We start from the raw sequence: 26,089 nt of genomic DNA on the forward strand, positions 1-26,089 counted from the left end.
GCAAGTCCTTCTCCTTTATTGCCCTCCGTATCACTGGCTCAATGAGGCGGCTCCCCTCACGTGTAGCGTTAGGTAAACGCCCTTAGGTGATGATACATGTGAGAATTAGGATTAGAGGAGAGACTTGAGCACTATTTATAGAGTTTCCAACCAAGCCGCCTCATTATGGGCCAGGCTCAACTCGGCCCACACGAGCCAGCCCATATTAGACTAATTAAGAAATCTTCTATCTCACCTTAGACAAAATCTCGTAAAACGGTAAACGTTAAACGGTAAATTACAATATCAATTAATGTAGTCCACAATTCGAAAAACTCTTACAAAAAATTCTCGAACTTTTGTACGTGATAGGCACAGATGTTATGGACAATTTTCATTTGGACTTAATCTCAAAATCAACATGCATAAAATCACATAAAATTAGCAAACAGTCAGACTCAGAGATATAGCAACATCTCGAGTCAAGACAAATTCCAAATTTCAAAGCTCCATTTGGAAAAAATGGAAAATAGGGAAAACAATGGGCAAATTGGATAAACTAGGCATCGTTAGAAAGCTTAGCGTCCTTTACAAGTTCCTAGAAGGTGATAAGTCTAATTAAGGTCTTTTACTAACTTAAGTGAAAGCATTCGTATAAGAGGTCATATCAGATCAAAACAAACAGGACATAGCACGCAACCTTTAGGCCACCACCCTACTCCAATGATGCATGAATTTTATGATATTTTGGTATGTTACAGGTTTAGATGTTGGGGACAAATATGATGAAGACATTTAATCCTAGATCGATGTTGACAAATCATGGAAATTCATTGATGTTGTAGGTGAACTAACTTATTCATGAATAGTGTATGACCAAAATTGCAGAACAAGTGCAATGACTTTGGCAAGGGTTTTGACATATCAAATGATGCTCAAATGATGCATGCCATATATCATTCTAGAGCTTGAAACATCCTCTACGAATTCTAGAACACATCGAAGGCAATTGGAGACATCTACTAGCTCATTTAAAGGCAAATAGCAATTAGGTCACAAACAAGCCAAACCATACTGAGGACTATTTAACGAAGATTTTCCTAATCAAATCAACTCCAAAAAATCTAAAAAAAATTGTATGTTGTAGACAAGGACATTTCGAACAACTTGCATTAGACAACGACCTATGAATCCAAGCACAAAATTCAGTAGAAAATTGGCAAATAGTAGACACGTTCAACAATCATAACAACAATAGATCTCAAATCAGATTTCCAGAACAGTGCCTATAATATCGAGATGGATTTGAGCTAGCAAATGACTTCTGTTCAAGGCCCATAATATATCAAATTGAAGTGTATCGAAAATAGATTGATTATCTAGAACAGATCAATTCAAGATTTCAAGGTTTAGGACCTTGAATATACCATAACAGAAACTAGGTACCTATCAATTTCCAGAGAATGCAAATAAACATAATCAATATATTGATAATCTATTAACCATTGCAGCACCTATAAATCATGATTTCAAGCATATAAGAGTTCCTAAACTTTGAACCCTAGCCCTAATCGACTAACTCGACCTCGCTTCATCAGATTCAAGTGTTAGATCATTACTTTTGCAATTTTCTCGAATCGTGACCAACTAAGCTTGATCAAACCTTGATCAAAGATTGTTGCAAGTCAATGGAGACCGAAGGCTGGAATTGTCGAAGGTGCTCATTGGCGTGATCGTTGGTGCTTGAATAGAGAGAGGGAAAGGCTAGGTTATGGACATCATGTTGGTAGTTTTATATAAAACAAATGAAGAGGTGCCTTGTCCCACATCGAAAAGATGTGAGTGCGCACGTGGATGAGATTTCGCATTAACTGACGATCATTTTTATTTATTTATTGAAAATTTTGATTTATTTTTATAAAAATTAACTATAAAGTCTTGTTGAAATAGTGCGACTGTTCACGAAAAAGTTACGGTTATTTTTTATTTATTAGTTATTTAATTCCGAATTTTTATGTCTTCTCAATGTAATCTTTGAGACGTACTTGGTCATTTTGCAACATTTCCTGAAATGTTGTCTTTATTCTTTTTTGCAACCTTTTGAAGAGTTGCATCTATTTAAAAGACAAAGATAAGTACATTTGTTTTGAGATCAAACTAACTTCTTCCATTTTTTTGTTTTCTTTCAAAAGAAACTACATCTATTGTTTTTAATTGTTTTCCATGAAAGATCTTGGAGAAATACTATAATTCCTATCTAGTATTCTCATTTGAGACTTTGTTGTATTCTGGAGGAAATTTGCTGGTGATCATTAGTAACTTTGTGGGGTAAATAAATCCTTAAAGAAAGTGATATCACACCTTAAAGTCCGATTTGATTACTTTAAAGATCCAACTTCATTATTCTACCCAATTCGAAACCATAATTTTCCAACACATCCGATGGTGGGAGACGGTGGGAGTTCGTGTGACTGGCGAGAAGAATAAGTGGTGGGAGGTTGGTGTGGTGGCGCATTGCTGGTGAGGGGCGGCAAGCGGTAGAGGTCGAGGGGTGATCGTGCGGGGGAGGGGGAATATGAAAATGGCCTCTCTCCTTTGATTTTGGAGGGAAAAGTTGTTATATAATCTAGATGCAAGATGCAATCCAAGGGCTAGGGATTGATTTTACTAGTTTAACAAACTTGATTAACCCCTAATCATGCACATGTTAATTTGAACAGTCACGATGTGTCTTCAATGGATGGTGATAATTGATTTTTGGGCTAAATTTGAAATTATGGTCTAATCAAGAGTATTTCCATAATTCTGCAAATCCAAGGACAATTACCTAATTTTGAAAAATGATGGTACAAAGTTGTTGGCCACGAGGCGAGCCACCTCGTGGTGGTCACCAGCCACCATGGGCTAGTTGGGAAAATGGCTGAATCGGCCATTCCCATTAGTGACCGGTTGAACTGGTTGAATTAGTTGTGAACCAATTTGACCGGTACGATTGATCATCCCCTTTTTTTCTATTCTTTTGTGTAATTTAGTCCTAAGAAAAGAATCTTTGCTCAAAGTAATGCCTAAATGGGTAAATTCCAATACTTGCTTATGTCAAAATACAAATTGGTTAAGAATGAGTCCAATTAAAATAACATTTAAATTAACATCAGAACAAAGGTGTGACCTTTATGTCAAAAATAAATTGTGGACCAATGTCAAAATTGGACCTCAATCTATTAAATTAAACCTTATTTTAGAATGAGTCAATTTGAATTGCATTAGTTGGAGCTCATTAGCTTGGATTTCTTAAGTTTAGGTAAGCTAAATCCATCAAATTGGAAAGTTCTTTAATGAATTTCTAAAATTGACCTCGAATTTGGATTTAATTCTATAAAACGAGTTGAAGAGAAGGGATGCTATGCAAATCATGAAGATTCAATTTGAATCCCTAATTAGGGCTAAAAATGGCCATTTGCTCGCCTACATCCCAAATTCCAATACTAGCCCAACAAGTGAATGAGTAATGATTTCTAGATCAAATGTCGTAAAATGAACTAGGCTAAAAAATATGAACATAATAAAAATAATTTTATTTTTGGTCGATTTTGAACTTAAAATAAAAAAATTTGGAAAATGAGGTTTGTAATCGATTTTTACAAAATTTACCAAGCTAAAGTCAAATTGAAGCTAAAATAAAGTGACATGTGGATTTTTATATTTTCTATTTTTTTGTCAAATATTTGATCAAAAGTCAACCCTTTAGTTGACTTTTTTTCACAGAGGTTGATTTTATGATTAAATCTTTGATTTTTACCAAAACTAATGTGGCCAAAGTGATATTAAGGTTAAAATGAATCTTTTATACAAAAAGTTAAATTTTGACTCAGGATTAATTTTTAGGGTGCACATGACAATGTTTTTATTTCTTTATTTCTCTATTCCCCATAACAGTTTGGAACAAAAATCCGTTTGGTAACGCAATTTCATTTTTCTATTTCTGAAACAAATTTATATTCCAGAAATAGATTTAAAGTAGAAATCAGAAGTTAAAATTTTTAGCTTTTTTTATTTTTTGGAATAGATATGAGAAATTAAAACTTTTTTTTTTATTATTTACTTTCGTCATCACCGTTGCCCACCCACTGCCCATGGGATGTCGAACGCCCGCCGTCGGTCGTCGGCCACCGGCCTCGGCCATCAGGCGCTTGCCATTGACCATCGGTCACTGAACGTCGGCCGTTAGCCACCGGACTCCAGCTGCTCGTCATTGATTGCCGGCCGTCGAATGTTGGATGCTCATCGGTTGTTGGCCGCTCATCACTAACCACCGGACACCGAAGGCCCACCGTCGACCACTGAATGTCCCTCGCCGATTGCTTGTTTGTCACCACTGGCCGTCGGATGTTGATTGTCGGACTTCAGCCATTGGCCACCCGCCACCAACCGCCGGTCGCCGGCCACTAAACTTCAGCTATTGGCCACCTGCCATTAGCAACCGAACTTCGGCCATTGGCCCCCCGCTGCCAAACACCGGACTCTGGCTTAGCCACTCGTCGCCAATTATCGGACTTTGGTTGTTGGCCACTTGCCGCTAGCTGCCGTTCATCGGCCTCCGAACGTCGGACACTGGACGCTAGACTCCAGACATCGGTTGCCGGACACCAAACTTCGACCACCCACCATCGATCATCGAACGCCGAACACCGATTGCTAGACGTCAAACTCCGGCCACCGAATGCCGGCCGTCGCCGCTCTTAGAAATAGAAATTTTATTCTCTTATCAAACAAATTTTTACTCTAGAAATATAAATTTTGAATTGTTATCAAACACGTTTCTTTGCTGGGAAACTCGACCATGGAGTAGAAATTGATTTCTATTTCAAAAATTTTGTGATGCGTGATAGTAAAAAAGGGCAAAAGAACGCTTCAAGTGCTTTAACTTTGCACAAAGGGACACTTAAGTGCCATAACTTACGAAAGGTACAATTAAGTGCAAAAATCGGAGTAAAATGGATCACTTGAGTGCCAATCCGGCCAAAATCCGGCCAAAACGTTGACGTGTCAATTTTCCGGCGAAGCGAGTGCGAAACAAAATGGCGTCGTTTTAATGCCGACGTGGCCAAAATTTAATATAAAAATAATTTAAAACTAAATTTATTTAAATATTTAAAAAAATATTAAAATATTAAAAAATGTTAAATTTTAAAAAATTATAAAAATTATAAAAAATTATAAAAAATATAAAAAATTTGAAAAAAATTAAAAAAATTTGTAAAAATATTTAAAATTTTGTAAAATTTTTTAAAAATATAGAAAATTTAAAAAAATTTGTAAAAATTTAAAAAAAAAATTGTAAAAATTTAAAAAAAAAAATTGTAAAAATTTTGTAAAATTCTATAAAAATTTGTAAAAATTTTGTAAAATTCTATAAAAATTTGTAAAAATTTTGTAAAATTCTATAAAAATTTATAAAATTCTATAAAAATTTATAAAATTCTATAAAAAATTAAAAGTCTATAAAATTTATTAAATATTAAAAAATTAAATAAATTAAAAAGAAATTAAAAGTTAAAAAATAAAAAAATTCAAAACTTTTAGATAATTTTAAAAAAAAATTCGAAATTTTTTAAAATATTTTAAAACATTTAAAAAAATTAAAACATTTTAAAAAATTTAAAATATTTTAAAACATTTAAAATATTTTAAAACATTTAAAATATTTTAAAACATTTAAAATATTTTAAAACATTTAAAAAAAAATTAAAACATTTAAAAATTTTAAAAAATTTTGAAATTTTTAAGAAAATGAGGCGGGCCCGGCCAACCCTCCCCACCTTCCGGCGACGGCGGGGAGGTGGCGGCAACGAGGGCTCCGCCCTCAATCGTTGGCTGCCTTTCTCCTCCTCCTCCTACATTTTTTAAAAATAAAAATAAATTATATTATTGTTTTGTTTTAAATTTAATTTAACTAATTTTTCTATTATATTAAAATTCAACTTATACCAAAACAATGTTGTTTTGGCTGATTTAAGTGCTCTAATCTGGCCAACACCCGAAACGACGTTAATTTGGTGCTGACATGGTAAAAAAATTAATAAATAAATAAATTAATTTTAATATAAAAATAAATTTATTTTAAAATTTTAAAAATAAAATTTTAAAAATTAAAAAATTTGCAAAATTAAAAAGTTACAGAAAAATAATTTAAAAAAGAAAAGAAAAGGGAGGCGGTGAGGGCTGAAATTTTTGTAACTTTGTTAAGTTTTTGTAACTTTCTAAAAATTTTGCAAATTTTTAAATTTTTGTAAATTTTTAATTTTTTTAAAATTTTTTAAATTGTTTCTAAATTTTTAAATTTTTCTAAATTTTGTAAATTTTTTGTAAATTTGTAAATTTTTTGTAATTTTTGTATTTTTTAATGTTTTAAAGTTTCTAATTTTTTAAAATTTTTAAAAATGTTTTAAAATAAATTTATTTTAAATTTAATTTAAAATAATTTTTATATTATTATAAAATTCAAATGATGTCAAACGACGTCGTTTGGCCGAATTCGAAATGACTCGGCTCTCCGACGAGACATATCGGCGAGAAATATTAATATTTTAATGCCATGTATGATTTCCGGCCAACTTCGCAGGAGATGGCACTCAGTGTCCCACTTTTCTTAAAATGTGGACTTAAGTGTCCCTTGGGCAAGTTATGGCACTCCCTGGTCCGCACGTCAGTAAAAAAGTTGATTAAAAAGTCAAATGGTTGACTTTTTGAGTTTTTTAATAGAAATGAATAAGAAATTAACAAATGATTGGCCAAAAAGAAAGAAAAAAGAAATGATACGTTTTTTTTTTTTTTTTTTTTGAGAAACTGGCTCTGTTATGACGAGGAACCCTAATTTTGACTCCTTTTTTTTTTTTTTTTTTTACCTTTATTGATATATCGGTTGAAAATTATGTGTCAACAATCACCATCAGACTTAAAGGGGTAACGATCGCGTGTCACTATAGATTCTAAATTGTCCCATTTTTGATTGAATTAATGTTAACAAATTAAGAACTTTATCCCTTAACTTAAACTTAAGGCGATGAAACTATTCTTATTGACTTAGGGCATGACCTGAAGTGCCAAACTCCAAGTTTTTTCGTTTTCGGTCAGTTCTTTGGGTCATAAAAACTATATTGTGTCCCCCTTAAATAACCTAAGGCGATAAAAAGTTGTATCTTGTCTCCTTTGATAACCTAAGAAAACGAAAGTTAATATTGTCGTAAATGTTTGTCATATTAGATTGTATTTCTTGTAGCAATATTTTTTTCTTGTTGAAAAAAAAATTATATTCCTCGCTAGTATATGAGAAGTATAAAGCAAATTGAAGCAAAGCAAAAGGCTAAAACACTACAAAATAAAGCCCAATCCAGAAAATAAGGAGAGTTAATAAGGCACCAGCAGAGTTAAGCACACACTTATTTCAAAAGAACGGATCTGTCAAGCAAAATAATTAACGACTAGCACACGTTAAAAATTCATTTTCCAATAACTACTGAGTTGCCATTCCTAGTTAGACTTCCTCTACACTATCAAAATATATTGAATAAACATAAATTTAACCTTTAGAAAAATGAATTTTCATAATTTAACGAGACGCCAGAACTCTTGCAATTATCATTGAACCTAGAGAACCTAATACGAGATATTGAATCTTCAAAAATATTATTAAACTCCTAGATCTAAATCGGGTGGGTAGAACTCCTCGATTTAGAATTAGATTTGCAGAAATCAAAGTCTCAAATATAGAATTAGATTGACAAAGCACAACTTCTAGATCTAAATCGGAAGAAAAAAAGAGAAAAAAGTACCCAAAAAAACTCAAAAAAATTAAAACAGATGAAGAAGAGGGTGAAACTGGCCTAAATCCACTCATGATTAAGGATTGAAGGAGACAATAAAAAGAGGAGAGCGTAAAAGACTTTTTTTTACGGCTTCTTATGAAAGCTGCCTTCTAATATTATTTGATTATGAAGTTATTTTGTCGATTTTTTTTTTTTTTATTTTCAATTTCACAGCTTGCGTGTTTATGATAAACCTCCATAAAACTAGTTCAAAGCGTAAATCCCCAAATAAGTATATAATAAATAAGGAAGGAGACAGAGAGCGCACCACCATCAACCGCGGGCACCAATGAAGCGAGTGGCTTCTCTCTCCGCATGACCGCCAGACACCGCCGTCGCCATGGCCACCCAGCATCCGAGGATGCTGATCTTGGTGCGAGGCCAAGGTCGGCAGCCTCAAGATCAAAGGCCTTGCGCGACCGGAGAAGAGAAGCCGTTTTCGTCTCTGAAATTTTCTCAAACCTCAGAACATGCAGCCGTAGGTATCGGACTGCAAAGCAACAAAGAAACCTGGAAGGTTTGAGATCGCTTTCGCTTCCGGGAGCAAACCAAACGGGAACAGCACCGAGATTCCCGATGGCCTAAAACAAGAAGCTTCCGATCATGATCTTCTGTCACTTCGAGAAGATGGAATCTAAAAGCAAATTACTCTAGAACACGAAAAACATGATCGTTTTGGTCAGTGCCAGAGCACAAATTCAAGCTGACACAGCAACTATGATTAGCGAAAGCTCTGATCATGGTCGAGAGACCTTGAGAGGCTTAAAATAGCAGACAAAGGATGGCTCTCGAATCCGCTAGAGTCTTTGACTTTTGACATTCGAGAGCGTGAGGGAAGGGCCGAACGGTCGAGGCTCATTTCGTGGACTCCGCGGCCCAACCGGATGGCCCGTTTGATTGAGAAGTACCTGGTTTTTGGTTGTGGGCCCCCAAAGGAATTCAAGGGGACGCATTTTAAAGTTTGCATAGTTTTATTATATAACTAACAAGAATTTAATATGATATGATTTGACCCGATTACAAAATGTGAACACGAATAGTCGGCCCCATTGAACTACCGGATTCATTCCTGACAGAGGATCGCAATGTAATTGGGCCTTGAAGATGCATGAGGTTCGAAATCTTACTTTTGTATGACCTCTTGGACTCTTTCTACACGAGATGTAATTCCTTAAGAGACCAGGATATCTTGCATATAACATGGAGACAAATTTGGTATGTTGTGTGAAAATTGATGAAACATGCTGTTACCCTTATTTATTATTGACACCTAAATTTCGACTCACCATTTAAAATTAATTGCATAGAGAATTAGGGATTGATTTTTAGCCCCTATAAAAAATAATTAAATTGTATGGCATATATTTTAATAATATATATTATATAATTACATCTGTATTGGACCGGTGATAGTGAATGGGGCTGAATTAATCGCATAAACTTGGCCCGCATGGAGCAAGCCTTGGTCGAAATGTTTAAAGGGTTTGAGCTTAATTAGATAAGCCCTAAATGGGTTAAACCAGCCCATGGAGCAAGCCTTGGTCGAAATTTCTAACGGGCCAAATCAAGCCCAACTCAGTTAAGTTTAAGCCCATCAAGAGTGTAGTTACGGACATGCCTTAAGTTAATTGGGCCCGTCACTCTGGAAAGGTCGAACATCGAAGTCCGACCAATTAACCTAAGTTAACACCATATATTTAGACTTATGCCTCATTAATTGAGGTCAGCCAATGGCCTGCATGTTTTCACTCTTTTTTTTTTTGTTTATAAACAGAAATTCTGTTTTTTTATTCTTCGAACAAAAAAAAAGAACATAAACGCGTTTGGTTGTGTTTATGTTCTTTTTTGTTTTTTTGTTCCCCGGAACTCAAAAAGAACAGAAATGAGAAACAAAAAATTGTTTCTCGTTCGAAACAATTTTGAAGAAACAATTTCTTGTTTCTTCTTCTTTCTTTGGCTTCTTTTTCTTCTTCTTTTCTCTTTGCCATGCCGGCCACCGGCGCCGAGGGCTGGCGACGTCGTCGAGGGCCGGCGACCTCGCCGTCGCGGGCCGGCCCCCGGTGGGCCGGTGTCGCCGGCCCAGCGAGGCGCGGCGTCGCCGCCGGCGGGCGAGAGCCTCGCCCAACGACGGCGAGGCTCGGCCTCGGCGAGGCCGAGCCTCGCCGGCCCCCTCGGGCGCCCGGCCCCGTCGGCCGGTCGTCGAGCGGCGACCGGCCGAAAGAAGAAAAAAAAAAAAAGAAAAAAAAAATGAAAAATAAAATAAAAATATTAAAAATTAAAAGAAACAAAAAAAAACAAAAATTTATCAAACGTGTTTCTATTTATTTTTTATTCCCGGAACAAGTTTACCAAACGCATCTTTTTGTTCAAAAATTGTTCCCCCGGAATAGAAACATTTTTTCTATTTCGTTATCTGGAACAATTTTTGAACAAAACGTTACCAAACGCGTCCTAAGGGCTGCATGGTAATGTTCCTTTTTTTTGTTTATGAACAAAAATTTTGTTTTTTTGTTCCCGGAACAAAAAAGAACAAAACGTGTTTGGGCGTGTTTTCATTCAAAATTTGTTTTTTTGTTCTCGGAACAAAAAAAGAACGGAAATGAAAAACAAAAAAGTTGTTTTTGTTCCGTAAACACTTTTAAAGAAACACTTCTCTCTTCTCTTTTCTTCTTCTTTTTTTTTTGGCGGTCGCCGGCCTCGGCCATGGCCGGCGATCGGCCGTTGAGGGCCGACGACGCCGTTGAGGGTCGGTGACCTCGCGAAGCGTCCGCCGGTGGTTGGGCGAGCTCGGCCGGTGACGCTTCGGCCTTGCCGAACTGGGCGAGGCCAAGCTCGCCCGCCAAGGCGAGGCCGAGCCTAGTCGGTGGCTAGGGTGAGGCCGAGCTCACCCAGCCACCGGTGAGGCCGAGCCTCGCCGGATTTGGGCGAGGCCAGCTCGCCTAGCCAAGGCGAGGTCGAGCCTCACCCAACCACCGACGAGGCTCGGCCTCGCCGTGGGCCGGCGAGCCTTCCAGGCCGGGCGGGCGAGGCTGCGCCCCCGTCGGCTGGGTCGCCGGCCTCCGGCGACCGGCCAAAAGAAGAAAAAAAAAAAAAAAAAGAAAAAAAGAAAAAAGAAAAAAAATTAAAAAATTAAAAAATTAAAAGAAACAAAAAAAAATATAAATTTACCAAACATGTTTCTACTTATTTTTTATTCTTGGAACAAGTTTACTAAATGCATCTTTCTGGTAAAAAATTGTTCCTCGGAACAGAAATATTTTTTTCTATTTCTGTTTTCTGCAACAATTTTTGAACAAAAATGTTACCAAAATCCTAACTCACATTGATAGTCACACGCGACGAATAGAGAGAGAAACGAAAATGAGAGGTTACAGTCGAATCACGTTGACCGCAACTCCCCACTCCCCTTTTGCTTGGCCAAGACCCCTCTCGGTGAATGGCGACCCTTGTCGTCCTAGCCGTCCACGTAAGCTGCTCCAGCCGCTGATCATTGCTGCTTCCTCCAACGACGTTGACCAGCCGAGCTGTCCTTGCCCTGACGAAGGCCGCCGCTACTCCCTTTACCGTCGCTTGTTGCTGCTTTGCTATTGTCCAGCCCACCGTCCGGGCTATTGCTTTCGTTCCCCAGCCCGACGACGCTGCCAAGCTCCAGTCCGTGACGCCTGCTCCCGCAGCTTGCGATCCTTGCCGCTGCACCACGGCGAGGGCCTTGCACCAAGACACCGCACCTGCACTTGCCCTCGCCGCTGCATCCCGATCGACAACCTGTTGTTCCCTGGCTTGAGATGCGATTGCAACGCCTTGCCATGCCGCTGCTTGTGGTTGTGCCCTTGCTGAGCCTCGGATGGAGGATTGGACCTATCTTGTGGGTCTGTTTTGATTCTATAGTTAACTCATGACTAACTAATTTTTTTTATTTCATTTTTGTTTTCTTTGAAAGAACAAACATATTATTTGAAATTATATATCTATTTATAATGCGATATTGTGCAAGGTGAATACTAATACAAATCAAACATAAATCTAAGATGAGGTAACAATAGAAATCTCCACTCGCCAAAGATAACAAACTATAGAAAATGAATATGTAAAATAAAACCATTAACAAAAAGTTCAAAATACGTAATATAAATCATGAACTATAGAATTTCATGTCTTGTTCATTCATTAAAGAGTTCAAATTCTAAACACCTAAAAATGAAGCAAACAACAAACATAGTTAATACTTAACATTATTTTTAAATTTGAAATTAATATATGTGCAATTGATTGAACATCCATCACTTATATTCTCAACTTCAATGTGTAAACTTTATATATCAATGGTAAATTACTTGATACGACAATCCATATCTAAAAAAAGAATTCGCTCATTAGATATACAAAGAGATCAACAAGTAAAAAAGAAATATGCATGACTTAAACTTATGCAATTCAACCTTTTTGGCACTCTCAATGAATTTTTCGACATTAATGGACTTCACCCAATCCAAACACCAAGCGGTCCTCACACCTTCAAGCGACATTAATGTGGCGTAGCTATCACTATAACTAGATCAACAACTTGTAGTTGCCTCATCATCTACAACCCTTGAAACATGGAGAGACATCTCTCCCCGCCAATCACAACCAACAAAACACTCCATTCCAACAAAATTAAGGCCGCCGTCCACCACGACTTGTAATAGATGAATAGAAAAAAAAAAAAAAAAAAAACATATATGAAACAATGAAAAGAATCAGGGACACACTTATAGCAGTGAAAATATAACTAATTCAGCCACCACAGGCACAGGCAGAAGTGCGAAAGGAAGAGGAAGAAAATTGATCGCTTAGTTCAAATGAGTAGAGAAAAGACGAAAAGACTGCCCTTGAAGAGATGGAAATGGAAGGTTTTTAGAGATAATTTGAGATTGAAAAAGAGAGCGAGAGCAAGACTTTGAGAGAGAAATAGAGGATGAAGAGGAGGGGCACTCATAGCTATATATGTAGGGTTTGGACAAAAAAGGAAAAAAGATTATGAAAAAGTCAAATTGGATCAAGAAAAAGTCAACATGAATTACCAGCCCGTTAAACTAGAGACGAGCATGATCTTGGGTGATCCAGCACTTAACTCAGGGATTAACCCATATAGTATTAGTCTCAATTTTTGGGATTGAGAACTGACTTTATTAAGCTTGGAACTAAAGATTGAATCGATTCTAAGGGTGGTCTAGTTTTAGGATTAACTAGGGACCAATTGATTTTTTTTTTTCATTTTTTGTATTCTTTGAAAGGACAAATGTACTATTGCAAATTACATATCTATCCATAATATGACATTGAGCAATTAAACTATAAATACCATTACATATCATATATAAATATAAGATAAGGTAATAATAGAAATTTCATATATGCTAAAAGAAATAAATCATAAAAATGAACACATAAGGCGAGTACAAAGAGGCGAGGCGGTTGGACAAAGGTGAGTGGCAAGGGGAGTAAATAGAGGCGAGTAGGTGAGCAAGGTCGAGAGGAGCGAAAAGGGTTTATTTTTCATCTTAGTTGAATTAGGGCTCGGTTTCTTACTACTTTCTAATTACATGGCAAACTAAATTGTGAAGAGAGCCAGAAGAAGAGGTTTTAAGATTTAGAGTAGACAAAAGCATATAATATATAATATACCTAATATATATATAATATATGGTTGATCTAGATTAAATTAACACTAAACTCTTAAGATCAAGAACTAATCCGTATAGTAGAGGGTCCAAGGATTCCAAAATCAAGGACCGACTCAGTCCATTTAGAAACCAGATCAGGACTAACTAGATTGGGTCAGTTTAGGGTTGGTCTAGGGTTAACCGTCGACCAATGCTCAACCTTACATGCGAGGTCGGCGACCTTGAATTGAAGGCCTTGTGCAAGCAAAGAAAAGACGCCACTTTTTTTGTTGTTGGTAAATATAAGAATATATTAAGGGAAAAATTAGCTATACAAAAAAACGGCGCCAAAAACTTTCACTAATAGTGCAAAAAAGCAGAATAAGTGGAAGGGAGCTGAAGTAAAAGAACTAGAGCAAACACAACAACACTAGCAGAAACAACCGGCAAAACCCCATGGCAAACGCCAAAGATCTAAGAAGATCAACTCAGTAATGGCAGCCAGTTTCGTCTCTGAAATTTTCTCAAATCTCAGAATATGCAGTGCACGCACAGGACTGCAAAGCAACAAAACTGAAGATTTGAGATCGCTTTTGCTTCTGCAAACTAACCAAACAGGAACAGCACCAATTCCTGATGGCCTAACGGAGAAGCTTCGACCAAGATAACCTATGATCAGTGAAAGCTCTGAGCGTGGGGGAGTGACCTTGGGTGGCTAAAATAGCATACAAGGAGAGAGCGAATGAAGTTGCCTCTTGCTTCTTCGCGATGTCTCTCGATCCTGCGTGAGTCTTCAGCTTTTGACTGTCTAGGGCGTAAGTGAGGGAAGCGTTTGAACAGTCGAGACTCGTTTTGTGGACTCCGGCCCAACTAGATGGCCCGTTTCGTAGAGAGGCAAGCTTGGTCTTGTTTGCGTCCCCAAAGGTTTACAAGAGGACGAATTTTAGCCTCCATAAGCTTTGCAACATGATGAAGGTGACGATGTGTGTGCTGCGCAGATTTTCTGACGTCTCTTGTCCTGCTCATGATCCGCCATTTTTCATGTTCTGAAACGATCTGTAGACGAGGAGCAAGCTATGTATCAAAATGGGTCCTCTCCACAATCAAAGTTCACATGTATATGATCAAGTCCAACAAGATAAAACCATACGCAAATGGTTTGGTTGATTATTCAACCACATGACTGATTTATCAGAGCTCCGCTCTTAGAAGAACTATAAGAAAAGTTGAAACCCTACTATACAACAATAACATGCACGACCAATTGAATCATTTGCGAAAAGTGTGGTCGACACCTAAATGTCGCATGTACTTATGTACATATATAATTTAACTTCTGTTTTGGGTCAAGCATGGATCTCCAATGTCTCTATAAGTATGCATATAGTATCCGATTCCATGTGTCGGGAACTCCGGGCAAGCACCAATGGATGCAATCTGCATAGCGCAACGGATCGGCTCTCTGTTCTTCGGTCAATACCTTGCCCCTGCTCTCACCATAAACCGACACGTGGCCATCGACCCGGTACTCGGATAACTGTGTTATGTTGATGAAAGTGACAGGGACCCTCATCTTCTTCACTATGCTGGAAACCACATCAGGCATTCTGTCGACCCACGATCTCGTGACCTTCATTGCTGGTTTCGTTTCGTTGTAGCATTTGATGCCATTTTTATTGCCCCAGTCTTCGCTTCTGCATAGGCAGAGTACAGAAACTTTTAGCACGCATATATGGTTGCGCCGTGTACATAAAGTCCATGCAATTTATGAGAGAGAGAGAGAGAGAGAGAGAGAGACTTGATGTGGGTGGGAGACAAAGTAGTGAAGAAGAGACGGGTTCGGTTCGGATCAATGGCGGAGTCGATCCAATTCGCCCAGGTCTTCAAAGCGAGTCTATATGCCGTCATCCTGTCCAACCCTTCGTACCCTTCTTCTCCATTTGCGAACGATCCCCACCTGCATCAACTATATCAGCAAGTTTTCATGAAAAAGATACGCTCCATACACATCTGCGTGACCGTAGATCGATTGCATATGAAGAGAACTAGATCATTTTTAGATGAAATTGAATCATTATTTGATTAAATGGATTCGTAGTTTGTAATTATAAATATATGTGAATTGGATTGTTAAACGAAGAAGAGAGAGGGTACTTTCAACTTTTAAAGCGAGGGTGCTTGTCTGTTGGAGTTCAAGTCGGCAGAAGACGACTTACTTGATTCCGATGCGCAAATAACAATTAACCCTGGAACAAACGTTGAATTGCGGATGAATCACGAACAAGACTATCTCACGTTAGTCTGAATGCAATCACGAGGAAAACATTCGATTTTCACGGCGTAAATGCAAACTATTCTCGTAAAGAAGAAATTAAACGCCTTGATGGAAATGGGAGAGAAAATGAGCGTACGTTCTCTTTAAGCGTACGTTTTGCCAACAACAACATCCAACGGTTGTCTTCAGGAGGCTTTTATACATCTCCCTTCATACCCTTTCAATAGTGTCTTTCTATCGTAATGTATTAAGACGAAACGGTGCGTTCCAATCGCATCCTATCATGGATGTATTAATAAAATACTACATTGTCCAAAGCTAAAAGCGAGACAAAATGCACTTTATCTAACTATAGATATTAATATGTTTTTGTAAAAAATTTTCACACTACTTGCAGCATGGTTTTCATGAAAAACTTGTTAGTATGTTCCTATCATTATGCTCTAACAACACATAGTATATTGGAGAGGCTGAAAAGATCGAGTAGTACAGTGAATTTATAAGGGGACCACTCATCCACCAAATGTAGGAATTGAACACCAGGAGGTCCACCCCTTTCCAGATTTTGGCGTGCTTGGAGATCGAATCAATGCGCAATATTCTCTTGTTTGGGTCTGAAATAATGTGTTGATCCGTGTTCGATTCCACCAGAAATGGAGCCCAGTAGAACTCGATTGTTGTGTTATATTCCTAAGATGCAAAGATACGTCGCATGAGATGAAAATCTTATGCTAGCACTGATTTAACCTAGGAATGAGGACGAAGTAGAACGATTGTGAAATCAAGCTCACTAGACTAATGATCGATTGCCTTCATTTAGGAAATCACCTTGGCTCTGAAGATTAAGTGAGAGCGAGAGGGAGAGCGACTGAGGAACTTCTGGTCCTTTGGTATGATGGATTGCACCATGCAAACGAAGGACATCCACTGGCCTCTCTGTATGGAGTCCCCAACAAACATTAGCCTCTTCCCCCGAAGCTTCTTCAGAGCAACTTCTGGTTTAAATCTGCAGATTACAATAATTGGCATTAGTAAATAAATAAAAAACAGAGTCACATGAATGAAATGCCCTAGATTTGCTTCCCTTCAACAATGTACATACGTAGCTTAGCTATGGATTCTAGTGGGTTGCGCATGGTTCTTTTTTCCCTCCTCAACGGTTGACCCGCAATCCATACCCATTGCAACCAAGTTCAGAATGAACTGGACTGTATATGCTTTGAGTCGAAGCATTTATATTGGGGCACAAATGTTAGACTTGCATGAGAGTATTCGAAAATGACCCAAAGAAAAAGGAGTTATCAGAGGTATCATTGAATTTATGTGAAAGAGTAATAATCAAGCAAACCAAGTGATATGTCACTGGCCAAAATGAAAACCAGCTGAATTCTCAACTAACTTGGGCAAGTAGCAATCATCTGCTTGCCATTCCCAATGGAGATAATCCGAATCAGGCCGTCCATTTCGTTTGCAGGTCACTTGCTTCTCCAGATAAGCGCAGCTCCGGTCTGAGTAGAGAGGCCTGAGTGAAGCATTGAACACCCACTTCCCTCTCGCTGTGTCATTGCACTCTTCCGGGTCGAACTCGAACCGGTCGTCGTCGATCTCGGGCCTATATTCTCCACTTCCAATTCCTGCATCGATGGGACACAAATTGTCAGCAATAAAATTTTGTCATGGATGGGGGAGAGTAAGAGCGAGACAGCGAGGCTTAACTGTATTTAGGGAGAGCATCTCTGTTGGCGCAGGATATGAGTCTGAAAATGGAGAAAGAAGAGAGTGAAGTGACTTTCTCTGTGAATAAGAGAACCATAAGTGCACAAGTGCATATCAGGGCTGTGACCACAAATAGAGGGATGTATGCCCTGTGAGACTTCATTTTGCACAGGATTAGAATGAATGACAACATTGTATCTGAGAGACAGAGAGAGAGAGAGAGAGAGGAAGAAGTTGATGATGATGGTGATGGCGATGGTGATGGCGATGATGAACTTGGGATCATGAGAGAGAGAGAGAGAGAGAGAGAGAGAGAGAGAGATGATGGATGATATATATATTTTCTGGCGTTTGTTCATAAGAGTAGGAGTGAAGTTAAAGCAATGCGGTTGCATGGGCTTCGACCTTTTAGGTTGTTGTCCTTTCAAATGATGATAGCAATTGCATGAGTTGAGATGTTTGTGCGCTGAAGCATCCCAACTGCGAGTAGGTTGAAAACCAGCAAAATCTTGCATCTAGGATTTCACAGCAACTGAAGAGAGAGGAAGCTACGCGATAGTACCAATTTCCGTTATTGCGCATTTATAACGTTTGCTATCATCTTACTTTAATTTAGCGATGATTCAATTGGTCACACGCTTTAAGAAATTAGATTGGTCAATGTTTTTTTCTATGTAATCATTGATGGAAATTTGGGCTGGTCATCCAAGGTATTGCCCGTGTAGGGCCTCAACTAGTGTGATAATGTCTTAGGCCCTTTGGCTGGAAGAGATGTACCATTTACGTTACAAGCCACAGGAACCTTCTCTCATCTGATTGAGGATCTAGCCTTCCCCAACCATCCAATCAAGCTTTGTAAGTTCTGACATCACAGGACTCTTCGACAGGTCAAATTCGATGTGTCACTGGCAATTTAAGTGTTGCCATCGTATATGGAGCACTCCAGCTCAGCGTGTTCCATGATCGAAGTTCAAATCGGCACTTCGGCATCCGGTTATAAATTGAGTATTATGATATGGTTAGCGTGGCTTTTGGCAATTGTGAAAGTATAATCAAACGGAAAATCAGAATTCTTGACTAGGTCTACTTATTCTGGTGCTTCCAACACTACGTTTATGGTCATGTACGACGAGCAATCAAGAAGTGCAATCTACCAAGTCATTTCGTCCACTCACAAAAATCAGGAATCTAAAATGGTGAAAGAAAAGCAGAACGAGGAATCACGCAGGCAGCTTATACATCAGACTAGTAACATCCCATCTCGCACCTCTTTGAAGTAATCAGTCTGTGTCAACGACAGCAACAAACGACCTCCAAAAGCAATACGCAAGGTTTTAGGAGGCATGGAGGAAAATCCTAGTAATCTTCCCATGTCATGCATGTAATGAGATACACATTTTGTTTTCTCATGTCATCTTTCTATCTTTATGATCCAGCCGATGTCTATTATAATAAGTCAATAATCAGTACTTCACATATCTTCCAATACAAAGAAGATGAAGATGACAAACTACGTTTTGCTCTTTCCCGTTCTCAAAGCAGAACGTACTCTGTGCCGATGCCAGATTCGCCTTTGCTGAATCAAAATCAAAATGCTCAGGTCAGCAGCAGTACTAACTTCAGTCAACGGGACATCCAAAAAGAATCACATTGCCGTGTCCCTGTTGCCCGTAATGTCCGAGCATTCATTATTTATCATAGCCCATGAGTGTCATGACCGTGTGCCTAAATGCATCAAAAACTTCACATCCGCAATGGACACGCACCTTATGTATTGTATGTACATTTCATGCGGCAAGATAACTGTCCAAGATCCACATCATATCATTCAATTTGTGCACAAAGTCATGGGCATGTTATCTGAGAACCACGTGACTTTGGCACCATTTTCACCCTTGTCGGGTGCCCTGTCGGCATATGTTATATACAAGTGTATGACAGACAACCTGTCAAGATGTAAAGGTATAGGGTCCCGATGTTGCTGTTCACATCAAACATATGAAGTGGCTATGCTATCTCAATTGACTTGTGCTTCAAACCATTTATCGGTTCAGTGACTTTGGTTCTTGTCAGTTTCTGTCATTAGATCAGTTGGCAAGGTGATGTGATTCTTTCATTTCTTCCTGGCCAAGGTCCTGCTCAAACTTACTATCAACGTGCAATTTTTTGGTGATTTAACTTGGAGCCTCTAGCTCAAAACTTGAAATGACATTTCAATTTTGGATTTATCTTGGCAAAACGAGTAAATCTTCACAATTCACACGTCGTCTTCTCAGGAAACAAATTATGAGTGGCAGTAGAGATGTTTGTTGCCCGAGAAATCTTCAAAGAATGACAAAGGAGATTTACCCAGTTTGAAACAATAGATAATGGCTATTGAACCAAGCGCAAGTATCTAATGTTATTTCTTAAGTCTATGCTGTGCATTTTACCTTAGACAAGATGTAAACAGTAAACGCCTGCATAACTTATTTTACGCCAGTCTAAATGATCAAGACTGTTTGTTCCTGGTTTATTATAGTACCAGATTACAGAACCCACGTGAACAAACAAACCCCGTAGAAGGTCTGTAGAAGGTTACAGGGAAGATGTTTACTCAGTTACAGGCGACTTCTTTGACTCGATGCAGCTGGTTTGAAGCTGGCCAAACCTGTGACTTCCCTGCCTGTGACCAAGTTGTTGATATCATAAGTGCCTTCAAATGTGTAGATTGGCTCCAAATCGCAGAATGCCTGCAGGACGATTGAAACAATTTTATCTGATAGGAAAAGTCCACCCTATATGACTGGATATTATGTCCATCTCCACTAAATGTTCATGCTCCAAGGAACTGGAAACAATTCCCATGATCATGGATTAATTAGCTCTGCACTTGTGAGTCATCCTCTGTAAATATCAACAAACTTCAATTTTTGCATTGCATGGATACAGTATTTCAACCCATTGGCAACCACTAGGCCTTCAAATACTTGGCCTTATAATTCACTCACCAGGTGACCTAGTAGTTTCGGGCACAAGGAGAGCTGACACAAAGTTATCTGATGCAGATTGCGCCGTATAATAACAGCATGTAATTTATTTTAAAGCCAACTATTGCATCAATGAAAGAACAAAATCCATTTCGCCATCTTATATAAGTTAGGAAGGCTGCCCATTTCGTCATAGTATGCAGAAATGTCAGAATTCAGAAGCAGAACAAACCTTTGCAACCAAGAAATCAGACAAGATCCCATTGCCACCAAGCAGCTCTCTGCCCAAAGCTACTGTTTCCCGTGCCCTCGCAGTGATCCATGCCTGAAAAGTTATCCATGAGCCAATTAAACTGCATGGTGAATTTACCAGCTAAACAGTACAAAGCAGAAAAGAATTAGCTTTACCTTTCCCAAACTAGCATGGCCGGGGGTCATTGTACCACTTTCATAGAGTTTGCAAAGGCGCCAACCAACAAGAAACATAGCTTGAACATTTCCCAACATCTGGACAAGTTTCTGTTGGTTTATTTGAAAGCAGCCAGTGGTGCACCAAACTGCTTCCTCTCCTTCAAATACCTTTGAATGATTCATAAACAGTCAGGTTAGTCACTTGAATTCCATTACTATGTATCTAAAGAACAAAAGCCTTCATGTGGTTTCCACCTGTGACAAATGTCATATACTCCCATCGAAAGTCCAATGGGCTGCCAAGCAACCATAACACGTGAAACTGCAAGCACCTGTTTCACATAAGAATATACTCATTTAGATTCTGCAACTTAACTCTAAAGTTAACATAGATGAACTAACAAATGGACACACACCTAAACAGAGGTAAGAGTACCCAAGCACTTGTACAATACATGAAACAAGCTTAGAAGGCGTCAAGATGGATAAACAAAGGGTGAAAACTTTAGCATTATACAAAATATTATTCTTCAGAGAAGTAATTCTGTCTCATCTTCTAGTAAAACGTCATTGTGAGTTCACAACAAGAAAAACCAAAAGATAAAAGAGTAGAAAATGAATCCTCAACGCATGGTTCTCACATGATTAGGCTGAAAGACCACAAAATTACCATTACCATACCATGCAATCATGATCTCAAGGACACAGGACTGATCTACATCATTTACATTAGATGGGAACCAACGGATAAGCTGGAAAAAGCACCTCAAGCTCTCATTTTAATTGTGTTTGCATAATCTATACAGGGAAACCCAGTCCACAAACTTGCTTGGAAATTCCACTCAACTAGTAATCCATTTCCTGTCAATTAAGTTTATTGAACTCATAGATTGTGCTGTAAATAGCTAGTGAATGTGATTATTAAAACACCAACTGCAAAATTTGATGAAGGATAATGTCATTATTAAGTCCTCTAACTACAGTAAAAAGGCAAGGATGTTTTTGGCCACTTTCCCGAGGCAATAGAGGTACTGCACCATAAAGGGAGAAAGACATGAGCTCAAACCTAATTCACAAAAGCATTGTAACAGCAGTAATGCCAGCAATATTTCTGCCTAATGCCATCTCAAGATGCACTGACTTGAAAGCACTGATGACAATCAACTGTATCTATATTGCGCTAAGAAAGCTCCACCTTCAAATTGACTTAAAAGCATATCATCATGCCTAATATCTAGGACCAACAAATGAAAGCAGGAGGAAATGGCAACCTTGTACCTTGTTTGTATCCTGGAATGAATTGACACCAGGCAACCTATCATTATCAGGGACAAAGACTTTCTTAAGGATAATATCTCCATTCTGGACAATGCGCAGGCCAATTTTATTTTCCATTTTTCTAGCTGTTAATCCAGGAGCATTTTTCTTTACTATATATCTGCAACACAAAACCTTCTGTAAATGTCCACGCCTATTTAGGCTCATGAAAATCCATTGAAAGAGTATATATGGAGATCCGAAGGATGAGAACAGACCACTAACTACTGAAGTAAGATCCTAGTAATTATCATCCTAATAGGTTCATTAATCCCTTGATCCCAGCTCGATTGATCCTCACCAACCAAGATGGAAGATTCTACTGGGACATTCTTATCTATTACTAAAATATAAATCAATGTGCTTCCACTGCCATTTGTTTTTGTGGTGAGAGAGAAGGGGGGAAAGAGAAGCACCCAGGGGGGGTGGTTTAGTGGTGGTTTGGGTTTACATGATCTAAAATGCTCCACCCAATAGGTATATATCTGCATCGAGCAAATCATATATGCGTTCACAATCCAGTCATGCAAAAAAAAAAAAAAAAAAAAAAAAAAAAATGCTCTATGATCGTAACCTCAGTCAAACATCGTCTATGATGTCGTAACAGTTGTTCACTACCTGCATTACCCTGCCTGTGTGAGAGAGATAAATATGCCTCTTTCCTCTTCCTCCTCTTTTTTTAGGGGTTAAGAAGAAGAGCCATGAACAGAGCAAATAATTGTGTCAACATGTAAATAGAATCTACTACTTCCAACCTATCTTCAAAGCAAACCAAAACCCATACAAATGCAAACTCATTTAGCAAAATCCATGCTAATCAAGACGCCTATTTCAAATGCATGCATGAGAGAAACTATAGTGGCTGCACAAGCAAGCATCGGACATCCTAAATGCAAACTCATTTAGCATACCCATTTATTTGATTGGTTGAACTATTTCTAGCAAAAATGACCAGCAAGTCTGCAAAGGTACTATTCCCAATCCAGCGCTTTTGGCCTTCGAGAATCCAACCCCCTTCCACCTGTAAGAGATCCATAAGAAGTAAAACAAAATACTTCAAATTTTATAAGGTTCTTTGTTTATTAAATATTTACTTATCCATAGAGTTGTTCTCTCTTGATTGGTGTTGTTTTAGACATCGGAAGTATACTGGGTGAAAACCATACCTTTGTAGCTGATGTTTTCAAAGCACTCGCATCGCTTCCATAATCAGGTTCTGTCAAAGCCTAAGGATAAGCAAAGGAATATTAAAAAGCTAGACTTCAGGAGAAAAGAGTTTCAAATGTAATGATGAGAAGCGGTGCGGACTTAAGAGTCAGCCTACTTACCCAGCAAGCCACAGTATCCAATTTTGCCAAAGAAGGTAGGTATTTCTGCTTCTGTTCCTCGGAACCACATAATGCTACTCTTGATAGTCAAGTCAACAAGAATTAGCATTAACACTTTGTAATAAACTCCCTCAAAGGGAATTAAAAGAAGGATAGAGAAGATAAAGTCCATACAAATAGTGAGCATCGCCAAGGAAGAGTGAACCAAAATAAACGTAGAAAAGCTAGCATCCACCCTAGCAACTTCAGCTGTAGAAATAGCACTTCCAGTAATGGAGAGACCAGGGCAACCATAACCCTAATTAGCCAAAACAAGTCAAGCATCAGTCACCATAAAACAATATCAAGCAGCAATGGGACTGATTCTTCCAGGTTCATTGAATCATGGTGCATGACATAAATGGCAGCAGCTAAACATTCAATCCAAGTGAACTGCATACATCATATATATGCATTGGCCAAGACGTGCTACATAACGAATGGAGTCGATGATCATGCATTACAAGATACTTGTCATTATACACCCAGATCTTCATGGTCAAATGTTTTCTATAAATATCAAAGATAATGTGAGATATATATAATAAGAAACAACAAACTGGATTTTTTTAACAAGAATTTTTGTAATTGCACATAACTACCACGGCCAGATATATTGACAAAGCAGACAAGTACCTTAATAGTGCCACCAGCAATACCAAGGGCGCCAAGCTTTGGAATGATATGAAATGGGAATTCGGCCTTCTCCCAATACTGAAGGTGGAAAAGTCAATATCAAAATTGTCTAAATAAAGTATAAGAAATCAGACAACCTTGAGTATCAAGTGTTAGCTAAAGTTTATTCTGGCATGACTAGGCACTGCAACCACATTTTAGATGCAAATAAGAACAATATTCGGGAACCATACCTTTGCCATGATTGGAGCAACTTCCTTTTCCATACATTCTTTGACTCTCTTACGGATAGCTTGCTCCTCAGGAGTCAATAAGTCATCAAAATGATAATAATCCGATGCTGAAGCCCATAAATGTGAAAGAAGAAACATAAGGGAAAAAAGCGTTTCTTGCATGGACCACAAAAAGGGCCTGAGTCTAGCAGCACGTCTAAAATTTATTTCAGAGTCTTAATTGATCCATGCTTTGAACAACAACAATAGAGCAGCAAAACAACAAACTTCCTTACTGCAAGGAGGGAAGACAGAAGCTGGAGTTGCTTGAGGAAATCCAACTGAAACATCCAATCCCGGTAAACCGAAATAAGAACTCCTCTCCTCCTTTTCCAGATTATCTGAAAGGATGACATCAAATCGGATTCATCAGAATCAAAGTAACCCATGCTTCTGCTACGTATGATATCCATAATGAAAGCGTCCAAACGATTCTTGGGCAACTCATGATAATTGGACCTCGATCCATCGAACATCGCAAGACTTGTCAGATACTCGAAGTTCCCATCAATCTAATCAACACAAACTCTATGACCAATTCGACAAGACTCCAACACACTCAGACCCAGATGAAAAGAGCGGGAGAGAGAGGATTTCAACGACGACCCAGCTGCTTCTTCTCCATCGAATGGATCTTGCGGGCACGTAAATCAACAGGGCCTCCGAAATTTGCAGACCCCGAGAGGTGAAAATCTAAACTTCACCCGGAACCCGACAGAGCTTGGATCCGGCAAAAGCGCCGAACTGGAGCTAACAAGTTAGCAAACACCAACCTGGTTTCGGAGACGCGCGAACCGTCATGGCGAGGCGGGGTCAAGACGATGACGAAGGATCGACGAGAAGAAGGCAGGGAGAGAAACGAAGCTATTCTTGCTTGTCGGTCTACTCCGAAAGTTCATCCAAGGAAGATGACGACGAGACGAGGATGACGTTTGCGATGGCACGAGGATGAGCTGGCAGTTACCTTGGGGGAGATGGAGGAGAGATTGGGCACGCAAATTTAGGTGGGTCAAGACAGAGTACACGATTGAATAAGTAATTGATACTGACGAACCTATAATGTGATATGATTTTATAACTTTACATTTTTATTAGATGTGATTCATAAATTTTAACTAAATTACATCTAAAATTTTAATGTTTAATGTTCAATGTTATTTTTGTTATTAAATAAAGACAACATTGAATATTTTTATATGTATAAACTAAATTAAACATCAATCAAAAGTTAATAGGTTACAATCAAATTAGTTAAAGTTTAGGGATTATATTGCACAAATAAAAAAATTAAGAGATAACCAAAATTTAGAGAGCAATTAAAACAAGTGAAATTGTCTTTGTTTTATGGAGTTATATTACATCCTTTATAAGTGTAACAACAATTCACAAGCTCATTAGTAGACGAGGATTGACACGCGAAAGTCTCATTACCAAATTAACTCCAAAGGCAAATTGACCATTCAGTAGTGCAGGCATAAGTTTTTTTTTTTTCCTAATGGGTTTGCACATAAATTTTATCTTTATTGTATTTGCCTTTTGAGTAAGGGATAATTATCCAAAAGTTAAAAACTAATTATATGACATCCAATTTAATTCTAAATTTTCTAATTTGGTCGATTTAGTTATAAACCTTTTAA

At 38.2% G+C, this 26,089-nt stretch overlaps 2 protein-coding genes across 3 annotated transcripts; both read right to left on the reverse strand.

The window, feature by feature from the left end:
- Positions 1 to 13,832: 13,832 nt before the first annotated feature.
- LOC104421716 (protein trichome birefringence-like 3) lies at positions 13,833 to 17,784 on the reverse strand. Of its 2 annotated transcripts, XM_039302003.1 has the most exons (7): positions 17,481 to 17,784; positions 17,164 to 17,398; positions 16,593 to 16,770; positions 16,255 to 16,454; positions 15,288 to 15,446; positions 14,970 to 15,183; positions 13,833 to 14,545 (listed from the first exon to the last, which is right to left on the reverse strand). In XM_039302003.1, the coding sequence occupies exons 1-7, from the start codon at positions 17,764 to 17,766 to the stop codon at positions 14,360 to 14,362; spliced, it is 1,458 nt and encodes a 485-aa protein (XP_039157937.1). In that variant the 5' UTR covers positions 17,767 to 17,784; the 3' UTR covers positions 13,833 to 14,359. The 2 variants fall into 2 exon arrangements, with proteins under 2 accessions (XP_039157937.1, XP_010032111.3); XM_010033809.3 differs by lacking the exon at positions 13,833 to 14,545 and having other exon boundaries at positions 14,569 to 15,183; positions 17,481 to 17,783.
- A 2,048-nt stretch (positions 17,785 to 19,832) lies between these two features.
- On the reverse strand, positions 19,833 to 25,404 carry LOC120287912 (acyl-coenzyme A oxidase 4, peroxisomal). Its single transcript, XM_039301254.1, is given in 14 exon segments — positions 19,833 to 20,212; positions 20,682 to 20,774; positions 20,858 to 20,988; positions 20,991 to 21,028; positions 21,116 to 21,192; positions 22,139 to 22,298; positions 23,089 to 23,198; positions 23,344 to 23,403; positions 23,506 to 23,579; positions 23,680 to 23,803; positions 24,181 to 24,258; positions 24,414 to 24,520; positions 24,689 to 24,793; positions 25,226 to 25,404. Coding segments are annotated over 14 exon segments (1,317 nt in total). The 5' UTR covers positions 25,254 to 25,404; the 3' UTR covers positions 19,833 to 20,080.
- Between the last annotated feature and the right edge of the window lie 685 nt (positions 25,405 to 26,089).

Source organism: Eucalyptus grandis, chromosome 1 (assembly GCF_016545825.1).
Source record: "Eucalyptus grandis isolate ANBG69807.140 chromosome 1, ASM1654582v1, whole genome shotgun sequence".
In the NCBI taxonomy this organism is placed as follows: Eukaryota; Viridiplantae; Streptophyta; class Magnoliopsida; order Myrtales; family Myrtaceae; genus Eucalyptus; species Eucalyptus grandis.